The sequence below is a fragment of the Ascidiella aspersa genome, chromosome 6, assembly GCF_963924565.1.
Source record: "Ascidiella aspersa chromosome 6, kaAscAspe10.2, whole genome shotgun sequence".
NCBI lineage: Eukaryota > Metazoa > Chordata > Ascidiacea > Phlebobranchia > Ascidiidae > Ascidiella > Ascidiella aspersa.
Window position 1 is genome coordinate 19,294,892 of NC_139452.1, and position 27,510 is coordinate 19,322,401.

At 33.4% G+C, this 27,510-nt stretch overlaps 1 protein-coding gene across 1 annotated transcript; it reads right to left on the reverse strand.

The window, feature by feature from the left end:
* Positions 1-245: 245 nt before the first annotated feature.
* On the reverse strand, positions 246-27,258 carry LOC146140623 (NADPH--cytochrome P450 reductase-like). The gene is made up of 14 exons (XM_083392982.1): positions 27,061-27,258; positions 23,630-23,696; positions 20,914-21,031; positions 16,863-17,023; positions 13,652-13,776; positions 13,335-13,529; positions 12,889-13,005; positions 11,414-11,532; positions 5,705-5,886; positions 4,680-4,829; positions 3,584-3,744; positions 3,189-3,389; positions 2,695-2,838; positions 246-2,070 (listed from the first exon to the last, which is right to left on the reverse strand). Exons 1-14 carry the CDS (start codon positions 27,213-27,215, stop codon positions 1,926-1,928), a joined length of 2,040 nt encoding a protein of 679 aa, XP_083249108.1. The 5' UTR covers positions 27,216-27,258; the 3' UTR covers positions 246-1,925.
* Between the last annotated feature and the right edge of the window lie 252 nt (positions 27,259-27,510).

A 27,510-nucleotide genomic window follows, 5' to 3' on the forward strand; every position in this document is an offset into this window, starting at 1 on the left:
ACGGCGACGTGCGTTTCACGGTTTTATACAATCAAAGCTTTGCACACATAATGTATAGTTTCTATAAAAATGACATTTTTTTCTTTACGCAAATCCTTTTTATATCATTTAAACCTAAACATAAGATCGAGAACATAACGGTTGAAGTTAAATTACTTTTACCGATTTCTGCTGCTTTGACTTAGAAGCTAGCAAACTTCTACCAACTTCTGATCTAATTATGAGATTCAAAAAAATCAAATAACTGCTTCTTTATGATCGTACGGTCATATAACACACACAATACAAACTGTAGCAATAACAACTAAATTAAATCACCACACATATAAATTATCTTTCTTTTAGAAATTTTTTTTTATGAACAAAATGGAGTATTAGAGATATATTGCCTAGTATGTAGGTTATGTACAAGATGAGGCAGAAAACTATAAACACAAATAGAAGATTTGTATATGTTCAATATCACAACTAAAGGAAAATCTTAACAATATACTGAAAACGGAATCGGAGAAAGTTAAATGAAGATGTTTTCAAATAGTCAAGGGCACACATATGTTGAGTAATATTACAGGGTTTAAGATACCCGCGGTTCTTATCGGGCTAAACTAGGGTGTTTTCAACAAAAATTTTCATGAATAAAAACTATAATAATACTTATCAGGTAAAAAATATTTGTTTTCTGTATGTAGTTTATTCAATAAATAACCCTCTTGCTTGTTGCAACTGCACAACAAAAAACGGAGAAGCAGGTAGGAAAGAACATGTTAATGGTGTTCTGTACAGTGTTTACAGTACAAGATTACGTGTTCGCGTCACACAATGTAGTGTCAGCAAACGCAATTATTAAGAGGAAATTGTGGTTCCAGCATACGTATTTATACCGCAAACACAGGACTGAACAAGATCACCGGATGGGAGCTGCTTAAAACATGTCGAAAATTGCACGTTCTGCTTGTAAAACGTTCATTCTATATTCGTGATCTATGGCATACTACATTTGTTAAACGGCCTAGTCATTTCATCGTACTTGGGATTCACCGAAATCGGGGACAAAGGTGGCGAACAGGGTTTTTCTTTAAATCTTAAAGTGGAGAGTAACATTCTATTGAAATTTGTCCCACGAAAACATTGCGTAGTTTCGATAGTTTCACGCTATTGATGATTTTTATCGAAGGAACAAAAGTTATAGGAAACAAGTATTTTTTTGGAAATTTGTCTATATTCTCTAAGTACAACACAATTTTGTAGCAGGTAATCTCTAAACTGGAATATAGCGACAAGAATAAGATAAAAATGCAATTACTGAACTCAAATAGATTGGAAATCAATTTAGAATGTAAGCGATCATAATTTTACTGTGAAAATTCCGCAGTTATCATAAACCAGTGCTTCCCAACCAGTGGGTCGCGAAGTTATTTTAAGTGGATCGCGAAGCATTTCTAAATGCTACAGTTTTCTATTAGATCGGAAATTATTGCATTTATCATTAGGCAACATTTATGCAACAAAGTAACAAATACCTAACAATTAAATGTGTTTTGTCGCAGAGATTATTTTGGTACGTACGCCAGTAGTAAAAATGGAGGCTTTCCAATTTAGTTTCACTTTTAATTATTGCTAAACAATTTGGTCATATGTTATTGTGTGTCGTACAATAAACTTGCATCAAGCGTGGGCCGCCAACTGACAAAGGTTGGAAAGCACTGTGTTAAACCATATACTATTAAGAGAAATTATAAGTAATAATTTGGTTTTAATAAAAGCATGAAACGTCTTTCACAGTATACATTTCAGCGCACTTCTAACACAATAATTTACCGTCAGCAAGTCTTGTGTGGTGTCATGATTGTCGAAAAAGGAATTAATCATTAATTTTGGTCACATTGAACTCTAAGTCAACTTGAACCAGTTTGCCTACGTGTGATTTAGCTCCACACATCAGCCGAATACCTCCCTTTGTTCATAAGAGCTTTAACGAAGTCAACAGCCTGCTGCTTGGACTTCTCCCCACATTCGCACACAATGTCGACTATTGCATCATGAACATCGCGTGCCATGTGGCGAGCATCGCTGCAAAATAGGAGAATTATTATGCGAGTAAAATGAATTAGCGTTTAATGGCAACGCGATATAGCTAGTCTAAAAAGTAGCAACTTACTTTCAATATGCGACCTGCACCACTCATTTATTGTTAAGAGGTGACCTTTTACACCATTTTTTAGAAACGAAGGTCAAAAGTCCAAACGCTTTGTGCAAATACACGTCGCGTTAGTTGAAGACGTGCACATTCGACAACTATTATGGCAGGTCAACCCTTACCACGTTTATCAAATACTCACTTATAATGTGTAATTGTTCCTAGGTATAAGTTTTATACCACGTAAGGCAGTATGTTTTGCGCAGATTTGTTTTACAAAGTTTACTTTTATGCATTATGGATAACAAGTTTCGTAAACCGGTACACTTTCGTGAAATTTAGTCTTACATGTAACTTCATATTCCATATCCTTCACGGATTTGTAGCAACATATAACAGTTTAGTATGTGTTTATACAACAACATCTTACCTTCCAACAGAACACATAATCTCGACGATAAAAGTTATAAATTTATTTTAATAGCTTGAGAAACATTTATCAAGCTAACATATAACACTTAAAAATTTTATTAATGCTAAGGATTTATTTTACGAACCCGCAAACGTAAATATGCCCATGATTTGCGATGACATTCCAGACTGACTGTTTGTTTTGTGAAATGAGATGCTGTACATAAACTTTCTGGTCGGCGTCCCGAGAGAAGGCGAGGTTAAGCTCCGACAAAACGCCCTCCTTATTCCTAAATAAAGTTATAAGAAAGTTATTACTAAGTTGTTAAACACAGTACATAAAATTAAAAAAATCCATTATTTCACATTGCTGTTTTCTCAAGTGATTCTCGGCCGTGTGCAGCGTCTTTTTTGTAATTTTGCAAAATAACCTATTTGTATTGTAAACATAAATGTACAGTTTGTAAAAAGTGTGCAGCGAATTTGTTTTTATTTAGTAGTGTGCCGCAAGCTAAAAAATTAGGAAAACACTGTATACCACAGGCTGAAGTGATATATATATCCATAACATATAACATAAGAATCCGGTATGAACGTAAGACAGCACTAACTGTTTGCCATGCACAAAGCTTTATCTTACCATTTCTCAAGCAATTCCCGATAAATAAAATCTTCAGATTGCTTCCTGCACCCAAAGTATAATATAGTTTTGCCAACATCCTTGCCAGCATTTTTATGAAAGGCTCGATCTTGTATAAAGCCTACGAAAGGTGCCAGTCCAGTGCCAGGTCCAATCATTATGACAGGATGTGAGACTTTAAATGGGAGGCGGAATTGAGATCTAAAAATAAACAACAAGCAAAATCCGTTCTTTAGCAAAATATTTTTTTATCAAGTGGATTAAGCACGAAAAAACTTCCAAGTTTAGGTTTTAAAGAGAAAAGCACATGTTTTTTTATAAAAAATCCAATGTTATATTAAAAATAAATCACATAGGTTTGTGCGCTTGAGTCACAACACAAATAAAGTACGTACTTTCTGACATAGATCGGTACTTTTGGATTGGGGACGTCCCCGTTTCCATTTGCAGGGAGCTTGCTCTGTAGCCAGGTTGTTGCTACGCCCTTGTTGGTTCGACCAGCTTGAGTCTCATATTCTACAACCACAGCACAGATATGGATACTGTCAGGATGCTCCTGCACAAAAAATTGTTACAAAATATGTTATAAATATCAGTGTTGTAAACAAGTCATTTTAAAAAAGACTCAAGTCCCAGTCAAGTTATTTGAAAAAAAACTTAAGTCCAAGTCAAATCTTTTGCAAAAATTACAAGTCAAGTCCCAGTCCAAGTCATCGGTTGCCCAAGTCATTATGAGAGGAAGTCCATTTCAAGTCATGTTATTAACATAAAAGTAAACTGTTAAACTATTAAAATTGGTAAACTCGTCCGATTATAAGCAATAATTTAACTAAAAAAATATCAGAAACACAATATATAGCACTAAAAGTGTTTAATGTGCAAAAATAAGATAAATTTTAATCAAAATCACTTATAATTCAATCCCAAGTTATTTGACAAAATTACTTAAGTCCAAGTCAAGCCATTTTGGTCAAACAACTAAAAGTCAAATCAAGTCATTTAAAAACAGTGACTTAAATCCACTCAAGTCAAGTCAATGACCTAAGTCAATACAACACTGATACCTGGAATTATACTAAACAATATATTTTATTGTTATGATTTTTATTTACAGAAATCTTTACAAAATAAAAGCAAATACGAAATGCCAGGTACTGTCTGGGGGTACTTTATGATAGCAGGGGCGTATCCAGTAAATCAAAAAGGGGGTCCCGAATTTTCAACATAGAGAATTTCCCTAATTTCCGTCTGACGTTAATAAATAATGACGTCATAAAATAGTGACGAGAACTATGTCACGTTGTTTAGCAACAAAAAAGAAAGGAGGTTTGACTTAGTGTTGTCAAACTAGCGTTGGTCAAAAAACGATAACATCCCTTACAAAAAAAGGGGAAACGTCCCCTGGATACGCCACTGTATGATAGTATCATCCATGCTCAACAAACAAAAAATACATTTACAGCAACCAAGAGTGTTTTGGTTTTTTAATACCTTTGGTGAGCTTGCAATTGAGTAGTAACGTGCTTGCAACCTGGGCAGTAGTTCACAAATGTGGTCCATGGGCGGGTAACAAGAAGGTATATCTTCAAGAATAGCCAGTAAGTTACGACGGCTGTCCATTACCCAAGACTGGTATTCTTTCTAAAAAAAAAAATTTTTTTTTCATAAAAAGATAAAGTAAAAAACATATTCCCCAGCAGCGATATGTACATCCATCATCTCACATATTAACCTCACTGCAGGGTCAACAGGAAACAACAGCAGCAAACGCTTCCTGGTTTGTGGATACAATATTATCACCACTACCACTTAAATCAGAGATAAGAACCATGATAAACAAGGATTTCCACTTGCTAAAACAGAGGTGATGGGACAGTTTACATGTTCAACAGGAAGACTGAATTCCTGCCTTTTGTTTAGCAAAATCTGCTATTCTGCAGTTGGATATAAACAGCGCAATTCTGTACAGATAAGTGATGACATAAGATCACCTCTTGTACAACTTATAATAACAGGCAGTAAAAAGATGTAATGTTTGTAATATCTGCAATCTGTCTGCCAGATAAACTGCATTTGTGAAGCACAGCACACCCAATTATACAGACTCATCCTAATATTATTATTACTAACCAATATTTTAACGAAAAAATAGTATTAAATCTGTGTTGTTTTAAAAGTAACTTTGAGTAAGATTTCTCGATTGAATTATTTTAGGCAGCATAAAACTTAATACTGTTTGTTTGTTTTTCCACTATTTTCTTATAAATCTTTGTCCTGAACAACACAATTCATAATTACTAACTAATGACTTCAAGACTTAACCTCAATTGAAACACCAGCTATAGGAAAAATATTAAATTGACATATTGCAACATGCAACACAAGCAGCACAGAAATAGTTTGGATTGTAGAAAAATAAAACAAAACCAGTGAAGTAAAATTAAAAAAAAATTGCTGTCACCAAATAACTAAACAATTATGCAATTTCAGAATTTTTGTTGTCCTTATTTTCATACCTTCCCCTCTGGGGTAGCTGAAGAGAGAAGTTTAAGGAATTTTTTGTCCTTTTCATCATGGCAGTACTCAGAAAACTCCTGCAGGATGTTTGTACGGAGTGGATGGGAGATATCAAGGTAATGCATAAGAGCTGTTCGAAAAGTTGTAGGACAAGGAAACGGATGGCGCTTGCTGGAATCCTCTACAAATGCAAAAAAATAAACCAATTTTTACTAGGTAAAATATGTACAGAGGTACCGAATGTGGGTGTGCAGAACAGTTTATTGAATGAATTTCAGCATGGGAGCATACCATCTGCCAAAGGTGTTCTTCTGCACCGACTACCAGTACAAAACCAAAATATAAAAATCGCATTAATATAAGTCAGTTTTACACTTGTGTGGTAAATAGGCGTCAAAATGATTTCAGACTTTGCAATGACATGTAATGCTAAAATACGGTGCAGCGATTAAAAAAATCCAATATAGGGCTTTATTTATTTCATTTGTCTTCCGACTTATCTTATTAAGCGAGCAATAATACCAGTATATATGCCATTAGTCATTATGGTTAACAAACACAGCTCGAGCCTACGTCTTTACAACTACAACGTTAGAAAGATTTATTTAAAATTGTGTATTGTGAACATAATTAATCGTGAAAATGGGGAAGTTATAAGCAGAGTAGATTTTTATCAACTTTTTTACCTCTTCAAGAAATTAAACAAAACCTAACAACCAAAGGTGTTTGAATGTTGTAGCTGTGCCACAAAGCACATCTGGGCAAAACACAGCCCATAATATTCCTTTTACTTTTTAATTTATTATATGTTATTGTATAAAACACACAAATAATAATTAGATGTCAATCAAGCATTATTGGGCGAGCGTCTAACGTGTAATGTCTGGTGTGGAGTTCGCAATGCGTTAAGTTGCAAAAGTAATATTACGTTGTAAAACGTGCTGACCGTCCACAAAATGCGCTATAGGGTTACTTAAGTTCAACTTTAGGCCATTCAGCGAAGTTAAGGAGTTATGCACAACGTAATTGTTAAGGAGTTATGCACAACGTAAAGTTAAGAATTCGTTAAGTAAATAGTAACTTTGTATTCTTTGCAGTACATTATTTGACTGCATAACAGATCATGTTAGTCAAAAAAGAAGCACTAAGACCCAACAATGCTTTAAAAAACAGGACCGAATTGCTAAAGAGTTCTGTGGACAGTGTTTCATTGTACTCACTATTGGCAAAAATATAAGTTTTGACAACAACCTCGACAGTTGACATATTACAGTTTACAGAACTGCTTCAAATGACACTTGTTAAGAATGTTAAATACATGGGAGATTTTTTTATTATCATATACGTATGTTAGCAAATTGTTTGGGTGATATATTGCTGTGATTGTGGGCCCTGTAGGGTAGATTAAGATTAATCCCTTCCCCAAACAAAATCAAGGTTAATTTAATAAAAATATACTAGGATTCGCTATTCTGGATTCGTTATTCTAGATTCGAAACCTATTATTCTAGAATACCTTGGGATTCTACTTTGAACATCCCTACACATAAGGCGAACTCACCTGCTCTGATTAGCTTATCACAACAATGCTATTTACACTTAAGTCTTTTGGACCAATAACTTGACTTGGACTCTTTTTAAATATCTTGGAATAAAATGAAGTGTTTTTCAATAAAATTTATCTCAAGATTTGCACATTATACATACAATTTGATTGTTGTATATTGCATTTGTGTTACTTTTTGCTGCTGATTTGGCACTTACCCTAATAAGTAATAGGTGGGGTTAGAATTTGAGCTTCTTTATAGAGTTAGCGATGATAAACAGTGGGGTTTAGGGGGAGGAAAAGGTTCGGAACTTATTTTGATTGTTTATGTCTTATTTTGGCAGGTTTAGGCCTTCTTCAGATTTATAACTTTTCCAACTATTAGCTATTAATTCATTTGTGGTCTTATTTTAAACAGTGTTTTATCCAATTGGCGATATTATAATACTTTATGTACCCCTGGTTTACTTCAATAAGTTTAAAAAAGTGTCCAAATTGGTTTTATCCAAGCTATGTGCAGACAAAAAGTGTCTACTTTAGTTTACCCAGCTACATGCCAACAAAAAAGTGCCCAAATGCATATTATCGGAGCTACATGCGGACGAAAGAGTTCTCAATTGAGTTTATCTGAGCTATGTACTAACAAAAAAGTGCCCAAATTGCACTAACAAAAAAGTGCTAGTGAATTTTATTTGAAATATTTATGGACAAAAAAGTGCTCAAATTTTATCAGAGCTAAAAAAAAGTGCCCTAATAATTGTTTTTAAGCTAAATGTGGACAAAAAGTGCCCAAAATAATTTTATTCAAGCTATGTACGAACAAAAAAGTGCTCAAATTAGTTTTACTCAAGCAACGTATGGACAAAGAAGTGGCCAAATTAGTTTTTTTTAAAGCTATGTATGGGCAAAAAAATACACATAACAGTTTATACGAGCTACGTAGGATAAGAAGTGTCCAAATTAGTCTTATTCGATCTATGTACAGACAAAAAAGTAGCCAAAAAAGTGCCCAAATAAGTTTTGTTTGATATACAAATGGACAAAAAGTACCCAAATGAGTTTAAAAAATAACATTATAAATAAAGTTTTCAAAGCTCTGAGTAATAACTCAAAGACAATTTGGGTAATTTTAACATTTAAATTCAACTAAAAGAGAATTAAATCACTTTGATTCCTTTAAAAAAATCTATATTATGTTACACATAATAAAATTAGCCGCCCTGTAATGTGGCTAGTTGTCGAAAAGTTGGTCAAACAAACCTGTATTGTGATGGGTGCTTCGGGAAAGGCTATTACCAATCACGAATTGTGAAATTGTAGTATGTTACTTTTTAATTAAGTTGCACATAGAACCAGCAAAAATCAATGGTATTTTTTTTCCTCAAATAGATTTGAACTGCTCAGTCAGTTATGTTTGACCTTTAAGAAATTTGGTGGTGAATTTAAACTTTACTACAGGCTTTATAATGACTGCGCAAAATCCGGATTAAGCCAGTGATTCAGGTTTGGCTTTTATAAGGTGCCCGGTTACTGTTACTTGTGGTTTGTTATTTAGGTGTTGCAAAAAACTATACCTTAGGCCAGGGGTGTGCAACCTGCAGCCCGCGGCGTGCTTTGATTTTTGGCCCACACCACTAAACATTCAGGTAACTGTTAAAATATTGAAACTTCCTGATTGTTCCTTAGTCTAGGTCGCCTTATATAGCATGTACATTTTTAGTTTATTAGAATTAGAATATAGAACATCACCTGCTAACAAAATAAAACTACAAACTGGGTCATTCCATTGCGACTGGTACAGTGGTGGCACCATATGTCGAAGATTTTTTAAAAATTTCATATGTATATTAATCTCCGTGCAATTCTATGAAAAGTGATGCCAATTTTACCGAAATCTGTCAAGTACTTTTTGAGATATCAGCGATTGAAAATAGGCCTTTTTCAGGCTTTTTCGTGATCGCTCATGCATAAAAATTAACTGCAAATTTTGTTTGACCTATTATGAAGGTGTTTTAAATGGTAACTTAAAAATTACAATGCATATCAGTTCTTCAAAGTAAGGAGATTCTGAAAATATATATTGTTGTTTGATTTTGTATCACTACAGGCCACCAAGTGGCTAGTTTCACACATGACAATTTGTGATCAGTCATGCATGACAAAACTTTGAGCGCTTATAGCGAAAAATACTCTACTTTGATTTTTTTGCAACTTAGCTTAAATGAAAGGTAATTTTGTTGGCTTTCTACCCTCCAAATATGAAGTGGGATATTTGAGTAGAAATGACAAAATTTGTATGCTTTGTAATACAATGTGGAACTCTATGTAAACGCAAATTTTTCGCGATTCGCACGTATATTCTTTTTTATATTTCACCTAAAAACCAAATATCCCCCTGAATCCGCCACTGTTTTCGTAGTGGTTTTACATAGTGGACCTTTAAGTAGCTCTGAAAAGACTACTTCGGGCCGCAACAAAAAGTTTGCCGACCACTGCAATAACAGGTCTAATCAGAATACACATATTTGGCCCGGCAGTATAAAAGGTTGCACGCCCCTGCCTTAGGCCTTGGTATGATCAACAAAACTTTGGCCATTTAGAAAATAATTCAACAAAATCAATAAACTTTGTTCCAAATGAGAAAAAACAAACCATTGTTTCATACAATTAAACGCATAACGATGAAAAGCTTTTAGTGTAAAATGTTTTTGTAATATACAATGCAGGGCGAAACAAAAAACACTTACAAAGTTGTTAAAAATGTATTAAGCTAATGGATGAATCATAAAACAAATTTACTTTTCAATATTTCTTTTGAGGTTTTGCATTTGGCTTTATAATATCAAATCTATTGAAAAGTACGCTTGGGTCTTGTGAGTGGTGGTAGCTAACCAGGATTGCAGCCATAAAAATGATTTAAAACTAAGCACAACCAGCAAAATTACAAACAGTAAAAATATGTTGGTGTCCTCTTTCCTTGTTTTGCCGTCTGGATTACAAAAATGTGTGTAAGTTAAGTGTTGTCATTCTAGCACATGATGTGACTGGATTATAACGAATAAAGTTACACTTTTACTATTATAAACAATAGTTAGTCTGGCCTGTATCAGTTGTGCAGGTTTCTGCCAAAAGTAATGCATAGTAGCAAAGGATTATATAAAAAGGAATAGCAAATGGGGTATTTCACTCCAGAAGTAATTTGACTGAAATGGGTTGTCAAACAAAATTGGACTCGGTTTTATAAATGAGTTACAGTCAGCATATTTACGCTAGATTTTAAGTCAAAAGTTATACGGGCTTAAACAATATGAATCCACAGTAGTAAATCAAAATTCTGCATGTAAATGTGCTTGGTGCAAAAAGTGGCATAAAACAGGTTTGAAAAAATTACAAAATTTGTATTTAAATGAAACCCCATAATACATATTTTTGTTTCTCTAGTAAAGTTTTTATCCATTTTTTTTGTATTTCTAGTTAAAAATTTTTCAGTTTTTAATGATCTTCTCACATTGAAAACTTGAGACCCCTATAGTAAAAATGTATGGACAATAGCAGGTTTTTGTTATGCAACATGAATACTCTTATAAATTGTTTTTTGGCCATCTGCATAACTATCTGTAATAAGAGTACTAATTCTAAATGATTGGTTGTCACCTGAACACAACAGTATATTGAAAATGACATTGTACTCCATTGCTGGTTTAAAGTTAAAAATTTAAGCGGAATTGGCAAACCTTTACTGCAAATAATGATCAACATAATAAGATTATATTTCTAAGATAAAGTAGCTAAAAATGATCTCTCTTTTTTATTCCAAAAATAATAAACTAAGAGTTTTAAATAACCTCCAAAAATACTGATTGGTGTTCCACCAGTCGTCAGTAAAACACCAAAAACATTCATACAACGATGTGTTGTTGAAATCAATGTATCCCTAATAGGTTGAAAAAAAATATGTACCCTGGTGATGCCTAATGTACGTCCGGAAAATGGAATATAATACTGATGTTTAAAAACTGTTTAGTGGATGCTTTAATTGTCTTTTTGTTGAACTTAATTTTTATTAGAAAACTGCATTGGTTTGCATTCGCAGGTCTTGTGTAATGCTTGGAGCAATTTGGAAAAATGACTATAGATTACCATAAATTAAAATATAACATACCATCTACGTTATTAAGGGTAAATAATGTCTCCAAATCCACTTTAAGTCTCTTGCCAATCTTGTCCACCATATCAGCACAATTGGTGGGGTACACTGCAACATGGTCACCAGCTTCGTATCTAAAACCAACATAATCAGCAAATACCTAATCATAAGAGTTTTTGGTATCCAACCCTTACTTTGTTACACAGCAAATATTTGACATAAAATAAAGTTTACATCATTAGGTTTATCCCAAGATTTTTACAAACCTTATTTGAAATAAATACAATACTTGATGCCTGGGATTGCCCACGATTTAGTAGCGCACTTACACTTTTTTTTAAATGCATTGCATAAATCTTTAAATGCTAAATTAGGCATTAGGCAACAAAGTACTTTGGCATATGTAATAAATTAACTGATTTTATACAATGTATATATTCAAGATGCATACATAAAGCAATGTAACAAGTGTCTAGGCAACTCAATGGTTATAAATCGCCCGCTTGCCATAGTGGGAATATAATTTGCATTTGGCAAAAAAAAATCTTGTTTGTTGCGAAAACGTGGCAGAAAACAAAAAAATAAAGTTGATGACTCACTATATCAACACTTATGTTAGCACCTGCTTGTACTTTCTAGTTGTATGTATCATGATCGGTGGTATTACATAAACATGTATTGTAAGAAATTTTATTCCAAAAATTTAAAACATGTACAACTTAATGTTAAAGTTGCCTATTATTATACTACCAACATGTAATTTTCCCCTTATTCCGTTAGGCAAAAGATTAAATACTTGGCCAGTATACATTGATTTGAGAAAGTATGCAGCATGATCCTATAGTATTGTTCCACACATTTATTAAAAGCTTGATTTTTTAGTAAAACAGTAAGCAAAATATATATCCATAGGAAAAAAACAACAACTTGATTCAGCAACACAAGAACTTTATATGAACATCATAATGTATTTTTTTACTTTTGTGATTCTTCTATAGTAAATAACTTGCTATTAATTATAAACATTGAGGTAATCAAAGTTACTCCATATTTGCATTTGGAAATAAAAAAAATAAACTTATGTTCCATTTAAAAAAAATTGATTCTTTACAAAATAATAAGATTCGGCATTGGTTATACATGTTGTAAATTAAAAATTATCAATTTGAATATAAATTTGAGCCTGATTGTAAGACATATCCAATGACTTGGGAGAGTGATCAGGTCAGAATACCTCTTATTGAATATATCTCATATGGGTAAAAAAATTATGTCGAAATTTGCTGTGCAGAACCCTGCAAAGTACTGTTGGCAGTATAATGAGTAATCTAATTGAGCAAGCTAAAATTGGGATGGTCTTAACACTAGCCTGTTCACTAAGTATTTTTCTATCTAACATATTATGTTCATACTGCAATCCAGAGCTACATATTAAACACAAACTGTGAAAATAGAAATTATTTTTACTACAAAAATAAATCATGTTTTACCTGATTCTTGCACCAGAAATGTCAAACTCTATGTGCATGCATGATCGATCGCCACCAGTGTGCAATTCCCTGTTTACCTTTACAGTGGCAAGGAATGGATTCTTTGGATCATACGGTCTTAAAAGATAAAAAACACAGTATTAAGGTAAATTACTATTTTTCTTATGACACAGACCAACAAACAAATTATCCGGATTGAATTATTTAATTGTTTTTTAATAAAATTTTATTTTAGTTAAGCGTCATTGATTCTGGTTGTTAGCATTTACTAACACTGTATTTTAGGTAAATGTTTTCTAAGTGTAATTGTACACATTACTACACTCTTTCAAAATGTCCTATGCTTTTTCCTTTCAGATGAAAAACATTTCTATTTTATTTTAATAATAATCCATTTAACTATTTTAATAGTAATCCATTTAACTAAATTAAAAAGAAGAACTAACGGGCGCTGATTTTGATTGGAGTGCAATCTGGCCACTTCTCCTGTGTACACAGTGTTTGGGTCTATTTCTCCATCATTATATTTAACATAGTTGTAAGCTCGGAATGAGCCATCTTCTACAGATGCCTCAACACCAAACTTTTGACAAACAGCTGGCCAAAATCCCTCCTTCCATGTTACAAAATCCTCCTCAATGCTATACATCAAATAGAATAAAATGTGTTGGTCATTTAACGAAAAAATAAACATTACAAATCAAATAAAAAATGTTGGTATCATCATCAAAAAAAATTTATTGGTATCATCAAAATATTTTACTTGGTATCATCATCTCCAAGACCCAATTCATAGACTCTTTCACCTCCAAGTTCAGTTAATCTCTTGTCAACATACTCTCCCATGTAGTTGTAATGTTCATAGGTCTTATTTCCAAGTCCAAATACCTAATCATTTAACATGATAATCACCTTTTCTATCTGCAAATTTGAATGCTTACTAAGGTATTATAGGATAGTAGGTTTTTTAATTTTTTTTTTAATTTTTTAATTATTTGTTATAAGTAGGGATGTTCAAAGTAGAATCCCAAGGTATTCTAGAATAATAGGTTTCGAATCTAGAATAACGAATCCAGAATAGCGAATCCTAGTATATTTTTATTAAATTATTTAACCTCGATTTTGTTTGGGGAAGGGATTATTCTTAATCTACCCTACAGGGCCCACAATCACAGCAATAAATCGCCCAAACAATTTTCTAACATGTGTACATTATAATTAAAAAACTCTCTCATATGTTTAACATTCTTAACAACTGTCATCTGAAGCCGTTCTGTAAACTGTAATATGTCAACTGTCCAGGTTGTGTCCAAAACTTATATTTTTGCCAATAGTGAGAAAATGCAACACTCCACACAGAAGTCTTAAGCAATTCGGTCCTGATTTTGAAAGCATTGTTAAGTCTTATTGCTTCTTTTTTGACTAACATGATCTGTTATGCAGTCAAATGATGTACTGCAAAGAATACAAAGTTATTATTGACATAACGAATTCTTGACAATTACGTTGTGCATAACTTCCCTGAATATTGGCCTAAAGTTGACCTGAAGTAACCCCATAGCGCATTTTGTGGACGGCCAGCACGTTTTGCAACGCTATGTTACTTTTGCAACTTAACGCATTTAGGGATATTGCGAACTCCACACCTGACATTACACGTTAGCCGCTCGCCCAATAACGCTTGATTGACACTTAATTATTAGACGAACGTTATCGCGAGACGCGGTAATTGGTCGCCTGAAAAAACGCTGACACTGCACTACGAGGTTACATTTAAAGCAAGCACTATAAATTGGTCGCCGCGGCGACAGGCCAACTTACCACACGCGTTTGTGCAATTAGGCGCGGCAATCCGCGGTAAAACATTAAATTATATCGGTTCCAATTACCCGAAATAAATGGCAGAATTGGATTCGAATCCCATCTGGATTCGAATCCAAGGATTCGATATTCTACTTTGAGCATCCCTAGTTATAAGCTTTATAAAAAACACCATTTGCAAAACACTTTGTCACTATGTATATCAGAATGAAAAATAAAATACAAAATGGTTAAAACTCTAAACCAGAGGTTCCCAACGTGGGCGGTACCGCCCCTCTTGTGGGCGTTGGCAAGTTACAAGAGGGCGTTTCGGGTCCTTTTCTCAATGGGGGGGCTAAACGCACATAAGGGGGCGTTACATAAAGGTACTCTTTGCAAAATTTTATAAAAATGTTTACGCAAAAATAGTAACTAACAGCACTGTTGGTAACATTTAACCTTAAATGGCAACTTTAATATTGCGAACTTGTAGTAGTTTTCACAATATTGCTAACTTGTAGTAGTATTGCCAACTTCTGGCTTTACAATTGGCTTTATTATGTAAAGTTGTTGGTTGTTGTTTCGTTTCACCGTTTTATACGCGGCAAAATGTTTGTTTATTTAAGGCAGGGTTTGGAAACCAACGGCCCGCCACCTCTCTGAAAGACACTAGTCTATTTCAAATAAACACAGGTCTATTTCAAAAACTTTTTGACTATTTTAACTAATTACGTGGAAAAATTTTTTGCGCGAGGCGCGAATGAATCGTCTTTCTACGTCTGGCTTGTTGTACTTTGATGCTGTCTTTTGAACTATATAAATGCTTCTTTAGAGCTATGCCATGGAAGGCTGCCAAGTGCGTCGCGGACAACGGAAAACATATTGAAAAATATTGGACATAAATATATTTTTAACATTTTTTAAGTCTTTTGTTGGCAAAGTAACAAAAACTAGCAAGAAATATCGGTATACCCAATAATTGTGCTCGCTTTGCTCGCCAGGTACGCCTGGACTTACGCATTTTCTCAAAGTAGTTTTATTACACGTTTCATTAGTAGAATGGATGACGACGTGTGGACTCTATTTTTAAACCAAACTAACGGATTTTTTTGCGTTCCGTGCCAACAATTTGTTACTGCCTCCTAAAATATAATTAAACACGTTTTATAGTGCAAAATAAATCCAAGGTCCGTCTGATTCACAGTTGTTCTAACATTTTAATAACACAATTCTTAGTTAACATATTGTGTGGCCCACAGAGACCTTTCTGAGTTTGGTTGGTGCCCGAGACTAGAAAATGTTGCCGACCCCTGATTTACAGTCTTGGTGCAGAAAGTTATATTTTTTCTGGTAATGACAGAACCTTGTGAAATAATGTATGTACATTAGACATTAATCTTTTATGTTGATCTACTGACAAAACTGGATTTTATTATAAAACAAGATGTTGAATCGTCAGATATTTTAATTGCAGTAGCGCTAAGTAGTTTGCACAGGTGTGTTTAAACCTTAACGCAATTATATCCCTTAGTTTTTTAAACATTTTTTAGGCACCCACGTAATTAATTTAGTTCAATTTATACACATTCTCATGTAAATTCCTAAGAAAGTAGAAGGACATTCAATTTGCGTTGGTAATTGGAGTCATATTGAAATTAAAGAAATTTGCCATTTTTAGAACTGTCCTACAGCTCTACAAGCACTTCATATGATACTTGCGGGCGACCTGGTAGCCACGGGTACTGTGACAGTGTTTAACACATTAAACAATCAAATATAAAAGTGTTGCCAAAATAAAATTTTACCATGCTATGCAACCAACTAAGATAGAAGGTATTTACTTATTTTATTTGAAGCAAAAGAAAAATGTTATAAAACAATGCTATTTGCTCAGTTTCATAAAAAAAAAAAAAAAAATTGGCATATATAAATGATTGTCATAAACTTAACAAATAGTTATACAAAAACTACTTTTTCATAAAAAAAATTGACATAATTATATAAATGATTGTCATAAACTTAACAAATAGTTATACAAAAACTACTTAGGTACAAGGTAAGGAATATAAAAATGATACATATATTAGAACTACCCAACTCAAACTCATTAGGGTTGACTAGGTATTTGTTTAGTCTAACAAAAAGTCTGATATTTTAACTGAATGGTAACTTACAGCAAATCTTAATCCAGGTACTTTGACTTCTCCTTGTTGCAACCAGTCATAAAAATCTTGAGCATTGTCAGTTGGGTCGCCCTCACCATAAGTTGCCATACAGAAGATTACCAATGAATTCTCTATATCAGCTAGTTGGGGCAGATCATCAATATTAATTTCTGTCAAAAACAAATGAAATAAAACTGTTTGGTACACTATTAAAGGAACTGTAATGTAGCTTGATAATTACTAGCAAAGCAAAATTGTTGTTAAATTATTCTGGTCTAATAATAATTCGGGCCAAGATCTCCAGTCTTCTCCTGGAGCCCACATTATCACTATTTGCAAGGATTATTAAATATAATACTGTAAGTATCTCAGTTTTACTTCACCAAAGTTTCGAAAAAGTGCCAAAATTAGTTTTAACCAAGCTACGTATGGACAAACAAGTGCCTAAATAGGTATTATCCGAGCTACATACGGACAAAAAAGTTCGGCACCAAGCTACGTATGGACAAACAAGTGCCTAAATAGGTATTATCCGAGCTACATACGGACAAAAAAGTTCCGCGGTTAGTTTTATTTGAGTTTGCTTAACTACTTTTTTCTGAGCTATATTAGGACCAAAAAAGTGCCTAAATTATTTTTTTCTGAGCTACGCATGGTCAAAAAAGTGTCCAAATTAGATTTTCAGAGCTACGTATGGTCAAAAAAGTGTCCAAATTAGATTTTTCAAGCTACTTAAGAACCAAAAAAGTGCCCAAATTAGTTTTTTTTTTGAACTACATAAAACCAAAAAGTGCTCAAATTAATTGAGCGCATGTGTACAAAAAGAGCCCGAAATAGTTTTATTTGAGCTACATATCACAAAAAAGGACCTTTATCAGTTTATTTGAGCTATTTGGTGGACAAAAGGGTTTCCAAAATATTTTGTCCGGGCTAAGTTGCAATGTTGTATGTGTGTCCTACATGGATCAACTAAATGACCAGTCTGAATATATGTCATTATAAACAGGAAAGACGCAACAAAAGAAAAGGTATCAACGAAAGAAAAATCTGTAACTTGTTTAACAGTATATATTGCGTACTGTTAAAACCGCTGCAAAAGGTGCGATAATTGCTTTGACCATTAGGTGGGCAAATCTTGCTACACTTGGCTACTGAAGTTCCGCCGCACAATCGGCAGCCCAATACTCCAAATAAAAAGACACATTTTTATGTTTCGGAAAAATTAATTAAGAATATGCAACACCTCTCGTGCTCTCACGCGCATATTGCTCCATCTCTACCTTGCAAGGAAAACATACGTCCGATGGACAAACCACACCAACAATAATTTCCAATTATATTTAAGAGTTAAGAAAAACATGAGTAGTTTGCGAAATAATTAATATTTCTTGCGTTTGGCAAAAAGTTTTATAGAATTTACAATGCTTTGTAAGCAGTGATTAGGTGGTCCGTCAGGTAGGGGCGATTCTCAGACTAACAAAAGGTTAAGACCAAAAAGCGGTCTCTGTGGAGCGTATTTGGCCTTTTTACGTTTAACAATTTGGTTTTGCGCAATCCCTCTAGCGCAACAAAACTATTTCACGGAGTCATGAGCTAACTCCGAATATGCATCCCTGTTTTTATAATTTAAAAAGTATCAGCTAAGCAGGACAAAAACTGTCAAAACACAAAAAATGCTATTACCAGTGGTCAGCAATCTACACCAAACATGACAAATTAGGCCTGTAGGTTTAATTCTCACCGCATGCAGCATGTTTCCCAAATTACGGTTATTATCAATTTGATTGACTGAAATGTTCGTCAGGTAAACTTTTTAAAACAATTTTTATATTCTTAATGTTTAATTTTCATTGTTACACTCCACTCACATCCATAACATGTACATTACAGCCATGTGGTTCTAAATTAGCAGTTTAGTCATCTACTCTTATCTTGCTTGCTTGGCCGTGTTTTCCAGACTGTTTAACAGCCAGTAGACTCGGATTCTATAAACATTTGGTAACCCCTGATGTAGACGCCCAGACACTAATATTATTCTTTAGGCACCAAACCAAACCAATAAATATAAAACATTTAACCGCATTCAATACAGTGCATCACTGGTCAACAGCAAATTTTAAACGAAGATGTGATAGATTGATTCTTAATGTGTTTTCGGAGCTGATTCTGAAATGATTTTTTCTCCAGTACATCAGGTTTTTAAAATATTCGCATTTTAATTTTTTTAATGTACTGCTGTAATATTAACATAGGCAAAATGCGCACTGTGACATAATCCAACTATAATGTGACTCGCACACCATTTTATCTGTTTTTTGTTGATATCTCTAAAAAAATAATATAGAAAAGATCTTTTATTAACGATTTTTGTAATTAAGTAGTTAATTTCCAGATGTAAAAACAGCATCCGAGCTGAGTGTACATGTTCTTAAAACAACTTCTCGTAGCACTACAACAGAAAAAATCGAAATAAATGTCCGGTAATACCAGATTTAAATCAGGATTGTGATGTTGTTACATATACTCTTCAAATTTGAGTTGCCAACGACAAGCAATGAATCACTTCAGATATCATTAAGTTGGACAATTGTACTTAAGCAAGGAGACCTATACCACATAATGCCCCAACGCGTGTTTCACTTCATCCTTATGAAAGTCAAGAGTTCTCCTCGATAAAGTTGAACATTGAATAAGAACAAAACAAAAGTTTAAAACCAATTCTGTTTTCCAGACAGATTTAAACAGTCTTACTAGAGATGCATATTGTCAGGACTGCTTGTATTAGAATTAAAATAAAACCACTTGCTTAAAATTGGTGTTAGTATTAATACATAACGGAAATAAAACTCAGACAACCTACAGTAGATGGTCCTTTTTGCTACAACAGCCGTGCTACCAAAACTGCATTACTTAGAGAAAGTCTATAAGAGAACCGTAAGTGGCTGATATCACAAACGCTATAGCCTACGCCTCTTAGAAAATTTTTTTGCTTGAGGAATAGAAAAGTGGAGCTCTATGTTTAGCATTTCTCTACAAAAAGTTTTCGCTACTAAGCTAAGCAAAATGAAAGGAATCCTGATGGAACAAAATATTAGGAAACATTGTAAACATTGTAAAAATGTGGAATTATGCGCTTGGCTGGCATTTAGCGACTGTGTGCTAACATTTTAGAAAGTGCAAATTGCATTATTTTCCATTCGGTGTTGATGATCTGCTTAGCTTAGCATATAGATGGGTTATGTATGTCCCTCAAAGTGCATTTTCTGCAAACTTAGTTGAATGTTTTTCCAGAAAGCCTGGGTTCAGTTCGTGACAAACAAAATCAACATTTTTAGGCAATAAAATCGTGTCACCAATGATTTTAAAAGAGGAAATAGTGAAAATTTCTATCATAGAAGTTCTATGGTAATGATTTTAGTTATGTGTATAAAAAAGTTTTATGTCAGTCGATTTAAAGGGCCGTGTATCACAGCTCTGCATTGTTTTCAATGCGTTTTTTCGGAAAATTTAAATTTGACAATATTTTAAAAATGTGATGTGCTAGAGAAAAACTAAAGGTATATTCGAAATCAGCTAGAAAAATACATCTAAGATGAAATACTCACAATCTCGATTAAAAAAAGTGAAAATTTGTTGACCAGTATTATTAACTAAGTTAAAATACCTACAATAATTTTAACTTTTGCTGAATTTGTAAGAAAAACAATCCTAAATTTTAATTGAATTTTACTATTTTCCAACTCATTTTTTATTGGTTTTTGCTAAGTAAGACACTTCGTTGTGAGTATAATTGTGCTGATAACATTTCAATCGGCTGTGATTGGATACTACCAGTAGTTATCTCTGCTTTTTGTCAACAAAATTTACCAAAATAAATATAGCTTCCCAATACATATACGGTATCTGTGTTATATTCTGCTGGTTAAATACACACTTAAAAATATATTTCATGGTAAAACATTTGTTATCTCCACATAAGTTTACTATGCCTAAAATTAGTTTTAAAAGAGACAAAAATGCCCATTGTACAATTGTGGAACAAATTTTGTAGGTTTCATACCTTCAGGGTCTAGCACTAATGCTTTCATTCCATATCTTTGAGCATCTTTAGCTAGACGTCCAGCAAATTCTTCTGCTGTGCCAGTTTGAGAACCATAAAGTATAGCTATATTTCTTCCCTGTAACAAATAAGACCAGGTATTATTTTAACAATAAAATAAAACATTTATTGTAAATATTGCACACTAACAATTACTGAGTATGTTAATACTGCATATTGCTGGTCACTCTGTTGGATGTGTTAAATAGGTGCTATTGTTAGGGATGTTCCAAAATATTAGTTTTGAATCTATAATAACCATTCCAGAATATAGAATCCTTGTACATTTTTATTAGTCATTTAACTTCTATTTTGATTGGAGGTAGGAGGATCAATTGTAATACACCGTACAGTCATAGTCGCTGAAATCTTGATTCTCAGGGCGTTGTTTAAAATCAATAAAAAATGCAAAAAAAATATATATATATTTTTTAATTTTAACCTATTAGAAATACATTGATTTAAGCATCATATTGTTGTTTAAACTACTGCAACCATCATGTCTTGGCGTCGTCAACCACACGTTTTTAATGTTTTACTGACTAGGTCGAACACACAAATCAGCTATTTTTTTGGGTTTAAGCAAAACCATTGAAAATTCTTAGTCGATTTTTTTGTAATGTCAAAAAGACAATCCATTATAGAAATACCAAAAGAAAATCAAGACACTGTTTATTTCAGAAAAATGTTATGTAAACAGTTGAAATACACAGTAAAAATAACACTGGTCAACAGCAAATTTTAAACGGAGATGTGATCAATTGATCCTTAATGTGTTTTCGGCACTGATTCTGAAAATGCCCTTATTTTTTTTCTAGCACATCAGGTTTTTGAAATATTCGCATTTTTATTTTTTTTTATGTATAGCTGTATTATAAACATAGGCAAATTACGCACCGTGACATAATCCAAATATAAAGTGACTCACAAACCATTTTATGTGTTTTTTTGCTGATATCTCCAAAAAAAAAAAAAAAAACCTTTTAAAAAGGTATAAATATATGTTACATATACCTTTTTAAATTTGAGTGACCAACGACAAGCAATGAATCACTTCAGATATCATTAAAGTGGACCATTGTACTTATGTACTTAAGCTGTTAGATTAAGCAAGGAAACCTATACTACATAATGCCCCAATGCATGTTTCACTTTTTTCTCATGAAAGTCATGAATTCTCCCTGATAAAGTTGAAGATTGAATGGAGTTTTTAAAAACAAAATGAAAGCCAGACAGATTTAAACAGCCTTACTGTAGATGCATGTTTTTTTTCAAACAAAAATTCAAAACTGCTTGTATTAGGATTAAAATAAAATCACTTGCTTGAGATTGACGTAGTATTAATACATAACGGAAATAAAACTCAGACAGCCAACAGTAGGTGGTCGTTTTGCTACAACAGTTGTCCTACCAACTGCATTACTAAGAGACTGACTATAAGCCTATTAGAACCGTAAGTGGCTGATATCACAAACGTTTCCCTTCTTAGAAAATTTTCCTGCTTGAGGATTAGAAAAATGGAGCTCTATGTTTAGCATTTCTCTATAAAAAAAAGTTTTCACTACTAAGCTAAACAAAACGAAAGGAATCTTAATGGAACAAAATATTGATAAAATATCAAAGTACGCCAATGTAAAAATGGGGTAATACAGGCTTGGCTGGTATTCAGTGACTGTGTGCTAACTTTTTAGAAAATGCAAATTGCATTCTTTTCCGTTTGATGTTCAAGAGCATTTTCTGCACACCTAGTTTCAGTTAGTGACAAAAAAATTGACATTTTAAGCTATAAAACCCCTTCAGAAAGATTTTAAGAGGAAAATACTTGAAAATTCCATCATAGAAGTACGTTGGTGATGACTTGAGTTATGTGTATAGAAAAGTTTTATGTCAGACATTTTAAAGGGCCATTTATCACAGCTGTGTGTTGTTTTCAATGCGTTTTTTCGGAAAATTTAAATTTAACAATAGTTTAAAAATGTGATGTGCTAGAGAAAAACTAAATCACAGCTGTGTGTTGTTTTCAATGCGTTTTTTCGGAAAATTTAAATTTAACGATATTTAAAAAATGTGATGTGCTAGAGAAAAACTAAAGGTATATTCGAAATCAGCGCCAAAAATACATCTAAGATAAAATAGTTGCTATTTCGTTTAAAAAAAAAATTAAAATTTGTTGACCAGTGTAATTGCAGAAGATTAACAGAGACCGACCATAATGAAAATAGTAACGAAGATAGTCGCCAATCACAGCTCTGTCTCTTCCTTGGAACGAAAACATCCGTCCGATGGACAAAACAAGGGGGGACATTAGCTGTGCCTAACTCAACGTTTTTAATGATAAAAAAGTAAGAAGGCGTTACTTGCGTTGTCAATCGCGAATACAACCTTGCTAATCAGCCAACCTGAATGAAAGACGAAAGAGAAAAAGTATCATGCGTTTAAAGTCGACAAAAAAAAACAGGAGACGAAAAACAGCTTTTGATTTTGGTTTCGCATTAGCTTAAGACAAGTGAACTAACTACAAAACATTGCCACTTGAGTAAAACCCTGACAAAAACGAACAAAAAACGATAATATCACTAACGAGAAGGAGGGGTCCCTTATATGGCATGCAGAGCTACACCATAAAGTATTTTATATTGTACAATTTTTGCAGTATACTATTATCAGTCATACTTACAGATTTTTTCATACGAGCAATAAATCCTGCTTCAAAAGATTCAGATCTTTGTAGTGTTGATGGTTGCCTGTGAAAATAAATATGCCAGTTATAATTTATCTTTCTCTCTCACAGTAGATGTTTGTCCATCTAGTGCAGACCTGGGAAACATACGGCCCGCCAAACAGTTTAATCCGGCCCGCAGCTTATTTTCAATAAAATACATAGGCTAAGCGAAAACCAGGGCAAGTGACAGATCTTGTCAAGACCCCGCCAAATTCGATTTTTAGCCAGTTCTAAATGCTAAAACGGAAATTCTTTTCGCGCTTCACATGAATCTCTTCTGTCTTTCTCGTATGTTTCACGCAAATGTTTGGCAACTTTACAGACAAATAGCTTCCTCTGCTCAGCGGCACTCTATCTAACGAAAGTTTAACAAACTTAGCCTAATATTCAAAATGTATATAAATATTAGGCTAAGTTTGTTAAACTTTGTAACACATCGGTAACTTAAAGCTTTAAAAAACAAGAAAAAACAGGTGAAATTTTCACGTAAGTTAATCTTAAGTTTTGGGTCAACGCACCCCACAACCTAATAAACGCTAATATATCAAGCAATGTACTTTTATATTCGGTGCTGAATGCTTCATGTACCATCTAAATTAAAGTTTGCATTTTCAAACACATAGTCGCAAACTTTTCGCGCTTCGCGCAACATTTCGGGACCTTCTTTAGATCCGTTTTAAATTGTACATTTTCGCACAACTATAAACGTATTAACAAATTCATTGATTATTTGTCTTACACCGTCAGAGTATGACGACATATTGTACGTATTTTAAATCCTATATTTGACCCGGCCCGCCACAATATTTTAGGTTTCTCATGCGGCCCACGGCTAAAAATAATTGCCCACCCCTGATCTAGTGGTTAGTAGGTGGGAATGTCTGCTAGCAAGAAACTGAACTGGAGCAGAAAAACAAGCATTATGTGACCCAAAGCCAGTGTTAGGGATGTTCAAAGTAGAATATCGAATCCAATTATACCATTTATTTCGGGTAATTGGAACTGTTATAATTTAATGTTTTACCGCCGATTGTTGCGCCTAATTGTACATACGCGAGTGGCACGTTTAGATAAATGCCTGTTGCCGCGGCGACACATTTATACTGCTTGCTTTAAATGTAGTGCAGTAACTTTGGGAGATTGTTTTTTATTATAATATACACGATTACACATGTTAGCAAATTGTTTGGGCAATTTATTGCTGTGATGGTGGGCTCTGTAGGGTATATTAAGATTATCCCTCCCCCAAACAAAACTGCGGTTAAATAATTTAATAAAAATATACTAGGATTTGCTATTCTGGATTCGTTATTCTAGATTCGAAACGTATTATATCTAGAATACCTCGAGATTCTACTTTGAACATCCCTAGCTAGTGTCGAATCCAATTCTGCTGTTTATTTCGGGTAATTGGAACCAATATAATTTAATGTTTTACCGCGGATTGTTGCACCTAATGGCACAAACGCTTGTGGTAAGTTGGCCTGTCGCTGCCGTGACCAATTTACAGTGCTTGCTTTAAATGCAACCTGGTAGTGCAGTGTCAGCGTTTTTTTCAGGCAACGAATTACCGCGTCTCGCGATAACGTTTGTCTAATAATTAAGTGTCAATCAAGCGTTATTGGGCGAGCGACTAACGTGTAATGCAAGGTGCGGAGTTCGCAATTTCCCTAAATGCGTTACGTTGCAAAAGTAACTTTACATTGTAAAACGTGCTGGCCGTCCACTAAATGCGCTATAGGGTTACTTAAGGTCAACTTTAGGCCAATATTCAGCGAGATTATGCAGTTATGCGCAGTGTAATTGTCAAGAATTGTTAAGTCAATAGTAACTTTGTATTCTTTGCAGAACATTTTGACTGCATAACAGATCACGTTAGTAAAAAAATAAGCCCTAAGACCCAACAATGCTTGAAAAAACAGGACTGAATTGCTTAAGACTTCTGTGTGCAGTGTTGCATTGTACTCACATTGGCAAAAATATAAGTTTTGGCAACAACCTGGACAGTTGACATATTACAGTTTATACAACTGCTTCAAATGACAGCTGTTAAGAATGCTAAACATATGTGAGATTTTTTTATTATAATGTACACATGTTAGAAAATTGTTTGGGCGATTTATTGCTGTGATTGTGGGCCCTGTAGGGTAGATTAAGATTAATCCCTTCCCCAAACAAAACGAGGTTAAATAATTCAAATAATTTAATAAAAATATGCTAGGATTCACTATTCTGGATTCGTTATTCTAGATTCGAAACCTATTATTCTAGAATACCTTGGGATTCTACTTTGAACATCCCTACCCACCACTGGATATAACCAATAGTTAAATAGTTGGAAATCATAATACTGCACAAGTTAACATAAAAAACTGTATACAAATTAAGTTGTACAAAATTTTACACCATTGGCTATATTCTCATGTTTCACAAAATGCAAACATATCTGCATACACCTGGCTATGGTTTTGTCAAAAATTGTAAACATCCCAATAACAACAAAACTTAGTATGAAATTTAAGTTTCGCCACAACCTAAATCCGGGTTGTGATTGCATTAGGTTATATTTCAAGTTATATTGAAACTATTTTACATCACACAGTAAAATAAAAACCACAACACACAATCCATGACTTTAAAACTAAAAACACTATGCTACATTAGAAGTTTTTAGCTTTCTAGCAACAGTCACTGCAAACAGTCCAGCTGTTTTCCTTTGATGCTATGAAATACATACAAACAGTGAGTTATTTCATGAAAAAAACGACTTGTTTCTGTTAATACGGATTAAAAATAAATTCTTTAACTTCACAATATTGTAGCAGGTTTCATATCTAATAAATTCAAAGACTTTTGAAAAAAAAGTGTTTTTCAAAGACTTTCCAATACACAAATCAATTCAAAGACATTTAAAAAAAAAAAAAAAAAAAAAAGTTAATCTCTTCAATTCTTTTGAGGTCAAGTGCCTTATATCGCTCCTATCATTCTTTTTTATAAAAAAAATCTGAGTTTCAGAGGAAAGACAAAAACTTAATAAAATATATATCAAAAAAATGATCAAGTGTGCCAGTACATAAAGGTAGTTCAGCTGTGATAAACCAAACTTTTTTCGATAAAATACATGTGTATTGTTTTATTTATCAGCATGTTTTAAGTACCTTATTTTAATATTTTTTCCCATTTTGACTCTATTTGGTGTAAGTAAATGCACTTAATAGACTAATAGCATATACACTCTTTTTCTGGGAGTAAATTATAGTATCCAGAAGAAACGACTAGCAAGTGATTTTTATTTTTTTATGGGATGCAACCGGCTGATTTCAAGCTAAATTGGCTAGATTAGGTTTATTTTTTAGTTACAATAGGTACGTAATTACTTTTCTTACACAACTGTAAGCTTTTTAAATTCCTCATCACTTGGTTTTTCATCTTTCCGGAAAAAGAACCAATAGACAATAAAACCTGCCAGTGCAGAGAGAAGAAATAAATCAAGGGTTGAAATAAAAGGTGTTGATTCTTCTACTGGTGGTGTTTCCGCCATCGCAATAATTATTATAAACCACAACTTAATGTTATTCAAAGTTTAAACTGTTTGATTATAAACAAGATTATTATTAAACCCCAACTTATTATAGAATAACTTGCATTTGGAAACTTCTCTACTATACTGGATTGCCGAAAATATTTTTTGATTGTATTTTAAATTCCTCCAAAAAAAAAGCAAAAAGCTAACACTCTTCAACATAAAACTATAGTTCTGTTCAGCTGGCAGAATCTTGCAAGCCTTCTGGTGACACACATTTTTGGCCTAAATTCTTCGGTTTTTGGTCGCGCCC